Below are 6,063 nucleotides of genomic sequence, written 5' to 3' on the forward strand. Positions count from 1 at the left end.
GTCCAAGGGTCCCGGTGCAGTGTGGATTGGGAAGCGGACCAACGCGGGGGCCTTGGCGGTCCGATCCTCGGTTACGGTTATGGGGTGTATCGAGTGAATGGAATACGGTGAATGGTTCTTTATAAGAAGGTGAACTATCATTGATACCACTGAGGGGAAATTACACTGTTACAGTAGTAAACAACAATTTAGCAAAGAGGATGAAATTATAGGCAAATATAAAACACAAAAACAACATGCATTAAAAATAGTAAAAGGAAGAAACAGTATTTACACACAGCCTCACCCACTGGATGTGTAGTAGTTGTTGCACAGGTGTATGTAGATGCTAATATTTTCCTGTAAATGTGTCTTTTACATGTTGATACTATCTTATCTTAGACCTCTGGAGACTGAGTTGATCAGGTGGAAGGTTTGGCCAGAGCACTCTTGTTCCCTACCACCTCCATGGAGCCAAGGGGGCTGTTTTTAACAGTCTTTAAGCCTCTTTTTGTCCCATTCCGAACGCCCTCCTCCCCCACAGACAACTGCTTCGAAACCTAGAAATGTCAAAACCTGGCGTTTCATATGCAGTAAACAGAATTTCGACACTAATATCAGAGGATGTGTGCGCACACACATGCATGCACACACATCCTTGCACTATCTTTGTGAGGACAAAATGTCCTGACATTCTAAAAATGTCCTAATTTTTCTAGCAGAATAAGTGTTTTGATGCTTAGTATATAGCAAATACACACACACACATAGACACAAGACTGACTGAGTTTCTTAGAAGTGACTGAGACACACATGGGGGCATTTAGTCCAAATTTCCAGCGGGGCTGAAGGTCCCAGCAGACAACCAGCTGCTCCATCACACACTCCACCTTAGGCCACACTCTTTTAGCAATTCTGAGAAAGTCCAATCGCCTCAGGTGAAACAAACATTGCCTCATTAATATTTCATTCTTTACTTCCCAATTCTGACTTGACTACTGGATATGTTTGGGGGAAAAATAATGAAATCAAGAAATAACGAAAACAAACACATGGAGCCAATTAAATGTGGGCGAGACTCTACTCTAGAGTATCTCAGGAGCATCCTGGATGGTTCTCTAGGTAGTCAGCTGTATTGCTTAGATCAAATATAAATATTCCAACTTGGTGTTATCTTTATCAAACTATTGCCTTGACAAATTCTCCTCCACAGTTTATCATCTCTAGACTGCCTACTTATGCTGCTTTTCCCTGGAACAGTAGGGGGTGTCCTCACATTCTTTTTTTCTATTTAAAGGGGAAAGGTTTGAAACACTAATAACAAAGTTACACTTTATCATGATGTGGTTCTACGTTCACCAGTAAGGATTAAAAAATCTTCGGCAAAGATGATACAGGTAGTGATTACATGGTCACAAATCAGTGAGTGTCATGTTCTTCCTCAAACTCTGAAACTCGGTCTATAGAAGCATAACTAAGATGTTAACCTAATGATTAGACGACCCCCTAAGTATGATAATTTGTCTGTCTATGATAGTAACTGGGACTACAGAATTAGTAACAATAAGCTTTTTCAAAGAGGAAGGTTTTAAGTCTAATCTTAGAAGTAGGGATGGAGTCAGCCCCCGGATCTGGACAGGGAGCTGGTTCCACAGCGGGGGGGGGGGGGGGGGGTGGCTGGTGGCTAAATGCTCGGCCCCTTATTGTAACCCTAGAGACTCTGGGAACCACAAGTAGATCAGCATTCTGAGAGCGGAGCGGTCTATTAGGGTGATAAGGTGTCACTAGCTCCTCAAGGTAGGATGGAGCTAGGCCTCTGAGGACCTTGTAGGTCAGAAGAAGGATTTTAAAAATTATTCTAAATTTAACGGGCAGCCAATGAAGCGACACCAGTACAGGAGTTATGTCATCTCTTTTGTCAATACCTGTCAGAACTCTGGCTGTGGCAATTTGGATCCCCTGGAGGCTTCTTAAAGAGTTGTTTGGACACCCTGATAATAAAGAATTACAATAGTCCAGCCTGGAAGTAACAAAAGCATGAATTAACTTTTCAGCATCAGGCTGCGTCATTAGTTTCCTGATCTTTGTGATGTTCCTCAGGTGAAAAAAGGCACTTCTAGAGACTAATTTAATGTGTGAGTTGAAGGAGAGATTTTGATCAAAAGTTACTCCTCGATTCCTCACAGAGAGACTAGATGTTAATGAGATACAATCTAGAGTGATCATGTGATCTAATCTGTCCCTGAGAGGTTCAGGACCAAACACCATGACCTCAGTTTTTCCTGAGTTAAGGAGAAGGAAATTTGAAGACATCTAAGACATTATGTCTTTAAGACAGGTCTGAAGCTTCACTAACTTCTCTGTCTCCTCTGGTTTCATGGGTAAATATAGCTAGCTATCATCAGCATAACAATGACAATTTATTCCATGCTGCTGAATAAAGTTTCCTAAGGGAAGCATGTACAAGGTGAAGAGGATTGGTCCAAGTACAGAACCTTGAGGAACTCCATGGCTAACCCTACTGTATGAGGAGGGAACACCATGAACATGAGCAAACTGGTATCTATCAGATAAGTATGATCTAAACCAGTCTAGTGCTGTCCCTTTAATCCCAATCACATGTTCCAGTCTATGTAACAGGATGCTGTGATCAACTGGATCAAAAGCAGCACTGAGGTCCAGCAGAACCAGCATAGAGACCAGTCCATGATCTGAAGCTATGAGAAGATCATTAGTAACTTTAAGAAGTGCTGTTTCTGTGCTGTGATGAGCTCTAAAGCCTGACTGAAACATCTCAAACAGGCTGTTCCTCTGCAGGTGCTCCAGGAACTGAGTCACCACCACCTTCTCAAGAACTTTAGAGATAAAAGGAAGGTTGGATATCGGCCTATAGTTTGCTAACACATCGAGATCCAGTGATGGTTTTTTAAGCAACGGCTTAATCACTGCCACCTTGTAGGACCGGGGTACATAACCTGTCACTAAAGAACCATTGATCTGGTCCAGGATAGATCTGCCTATCAGTGGTAAAACATCCTTCAACAGGTGTGTTGGGATGGGATCTAAAGGACACGTGGTGGTCTTGGATTTCTGAATTAGCGATGACGTCTCATAAAAATATATAGAGCTGAAGGAGTTTAAGGGCTCGTTGGAGAACCTGTATGTTCCCACAGTCAGCACATCTGGTGATGGTCCAGTTGTTGGGATGGCCTGGTTAGCTTTCTCTCTGATAGCTAGAACTTTATCAGTGAAGAAGCTCATGAAGTCTTCACCACTAAGGGAAGAAGGGATACGTGGATCTAAAACACTGACCCTTGGTTAATTTGGCCACAGTGCTGAAAAGAAACCTGGGGTTGTTCTTGTTTTCTTCAATTAAAGAAGAAAAATAAGCTGTTCTAGCCTTACGGAGGACCTTTTTGTAAACTAATAGACAGTCTTTCCAGGCTACATGATAGCTGTCTATTTTACAAGAATGCCACTTCCTTTCCAGTCTTCACACTTTCTGCTTGAGGGTCCTGATATGTGAATTATACCAGGGGGCACACCTCCTCTGATTTACTATTTTCTTTTTCAGGGGGGCAACAGAATCAAGCGTGATTCTTAGTGAGGTTGCTGCACCTTCAGCAATAGAGTCAACCTCAGCAGGGCTAAGATTATAATGATTTATCCCTGGGGAAACACACGGTGGTCCTGGGATCAGCACAGGGATCACTTCCTTAAATTTAGCTACAGCATTATATGAAAGACATCTGCTATAGTAAGACTGAGTTCTGAGCATAGAAGAATCCTTAATCATAAATGTAAAAGTGATCAATGAATGATCTGACAGGAGGGGGTTCTGAGGGAACACTGACACATGTTCTACCTCAACACCATAAGTCAGGACTAAATCTAGGGTGCGGTTGAAGCTATGAGTTGGTTGGTTTATCTGCTGGAGGAAACCAACTGACTCCAGTAATGAAATGAAGCCATTTCTAAAGCTGTCATTGACAACAGCTACAATCTGGTGGTTTACTTTGAGTTTTATTGTTTCTACATCATAGATCCAAACATAGAACATAAACAATGATTATACTGTAAAATAAAATTGATAAAGACAGGATGCTCTAAGGAACAGTACAGGAAGTCATTCCTGCCATCCGCCATTAAACTCTATAATTCATCCAAACCCACCCAATAACAATAATTGTAATATTTATGTTGTAATTTTATTTCTATTTTATTCTATATTTCTGTATATATGCTTATAACATGTATATATTATATTATGTATATATTATATACAGTATATTCGTATAATATATGCTGTATATATGCTTATAACATTCTAATCTTATTTGTATTTATTTATTCTATTTCTATACTTTGTAAATACAAAACCTGCACTACAGTTATATCAATCCACGTTAGGCTGCTTCTACAATTCAATTTCCCTACGGGGATGAATAAAGGAAATCTTGAATCTTGAATGGGACGCTGTGGAAGTCAGGATGTAGAGGAGGAGGAGGAGGAGAAGGAGGGGGGAGGAGGAGGAGGAGGGCTTTGGGAGTTCTGGAATTGTTGTTTACTTCTTTTTCCAGAACTTCATTTTTTTGCAGATCCATCTACAGAAGCTTTTCTTCTTCTTTTTCTTTGATACCTGAAGCTGCAGAAAAGAGAGATTGTGTTTTAGATTTCACTGAACATCATCTGAAATCTTCTGGAAGAGGAACAAAGGCGAAAGCATCTCACCTCAAGTTGGAGGATTGCTTCAGAGAGCCTCTGGAGCTCCTCTTTGGTCTTCTCCTGCTCCTCTTGCCTCAAACGTTGGCTCTCCAGGACCTTCTGCTCCAGCTCTTCCCTCATCTGGACCCATTTTTGAGATGTCCTCTCCCACCGCTGATGAACATCAGCCAGCATCTTGTTATACGTCTCCTCTTGAGTCAACAGCTGCTGCTTCATTGACTCTTCTTTATCAACGATCATCTCGTTATATTTACTTTGCTCTTCTTCCAGCATTTTGTTGAACTTTTTTTCTTTTAGAAAGAGCTGCTGCCTCAAGGCCTCTTTCTCTTCATTAAATCTTTGCTTCTCTTCCTCCAGCTTCCTCACAAATTCCTCCTCAATCACAAGATGCTTCTGATTGAAACGTTCCTCCTGCTCCATCAGCTCTCTCCTGTGTTGCTCCTCTTTCTCCTGCTGCTGACTGTGGAGGGTTTCCTCCAGAGAAGCACATTTGAGGTTGCTCTCCTTCAGAGCAGCTTGTGTGCTGTTCAGCTGGGTCAGGGTCTCCACACGGGCCACAGTCCTCATCTGTTGCCTCTTCACTGCCCTGCTGAGCTGCTCCTCCTTCTCTGCCAGGGCTTCTCTGAGGTGCTGGACCTCTTCCCTCCAAGTCTCCATGGATGATTCCAGTGGTTCCTGCTCTGCCTTCAGCTGCTGGGTCCCTGTCTGTGCCATTGATGCGTCTGCTGGTCACCAGTGTGGTACAAGAGTGTTGAGCTCCTCAGGCATGTGCTGAAAGAGATAGAGCTGATGGGTTTGATACAAAGGAGATCAAAGACTAAAATGCCAACTTAAGATCAAAGAGAAAAATTCCAACTGGCTAAACCACCTGACCCAAGTAATGAAATGAAGTCATTTCTAAAGCTGTCATTTACAACGTGTAAAGTCTCCAATAATAATGACTTTATCTGATCTAAGGACCAAGTCAGATAAGAAGTCAGAGAACTCAGACAGGAACTCTGAATGTGGCCCAGCAGGGGGCCGATATACAACCACAAACAGAAGTGGCTTTTCTGTCTTCCAGTTCAGATGGGTGATGCCAAGAGTCAGGCTTTCAAATGAACTGGAGCCATGTTTTGGTCTGGGATTAATTAATAACTTGGAGTGATAGATTGCTGCCACTCCCGCTCCTCGACCAGTAACACGAGGAATATGATAATTAAGATGGGTAGGAGGAGTAGATTCATTTAAGCTAACATACTCCTCCTCCTGAAGCCAGGTCTCAGTAGGACAAAATAAATCAATGTGATGATCCGCTATCAGGTCGTGCACTGACAGGGATTTACACAAAAGAGATCTAATATTTAACAGTCCACACTT

At 42.2% G+C, this 6,063-nt stretch overlaps 1 protein-coding gene across 1 annotated transcript; it reads right to left on the reverse strand.

Annotated features, from left to right (window-relative positions):
- Nucleotides 1-4,348: 4,348 nt before the first annotated feature.
- Nucleotides 4,349-5,677, reverse strand: LOC130534045 (golgin subfamily A member 6-like protein 1). Its single transcript, XM_057047914.1, has 2 exons — nt 4,711-5,677; nt 4,349-4,624 (listed from the first exon to the last, which is right to left on the reverse strand). Exons 1-2 carry the CDS (start codon nt 5,416-5,418, stop codon nt 4,544-4,546), a joined length of 789 nt encoding a protein of 262 aa, XP_056903894.1. The 5' UTR covers nt 5,419-5,677; the 3' UTR covers nt 4,349-4,543.
- Between the last annotated feature and the right edge of the window lie 386 nt (nt 5,678-6,063).

Source organism: Takifugu flavidus, chromosome 11, assembly GCF_003711565.1.
Source record: "Takifugu flavidus isolate HTHZ2018 chromosome 11, ASM371156v2, whole genome shotgun sequence".
NCBI classification, from domain to species: Eukaryota; Metazoa; Chordata; class Actinopteri; order Tetraodontiformes; family Tetraodontidae; genus Takifugu; species Takifugu flavidus.

What these genes read in the sequence shown, in the direction of transcription:
- LOC130534045 (XM_057047914.1), bottom strand. Translation starts at nt 5,418, where the DNA reads ATGGCACAGACAGGGACCCAGCAGCTGAAGGCAGAGCAGGAACCACTG. An exon ending in AAGCAATCCTCCAACTTGAG is followed by an intron (nt 4,625 to 4,710) that starts GTGAGATGCTTT and finishes TCTTTTCTGCAG; the next exon opens with CTTCAGGTATCAAAGAAAAA.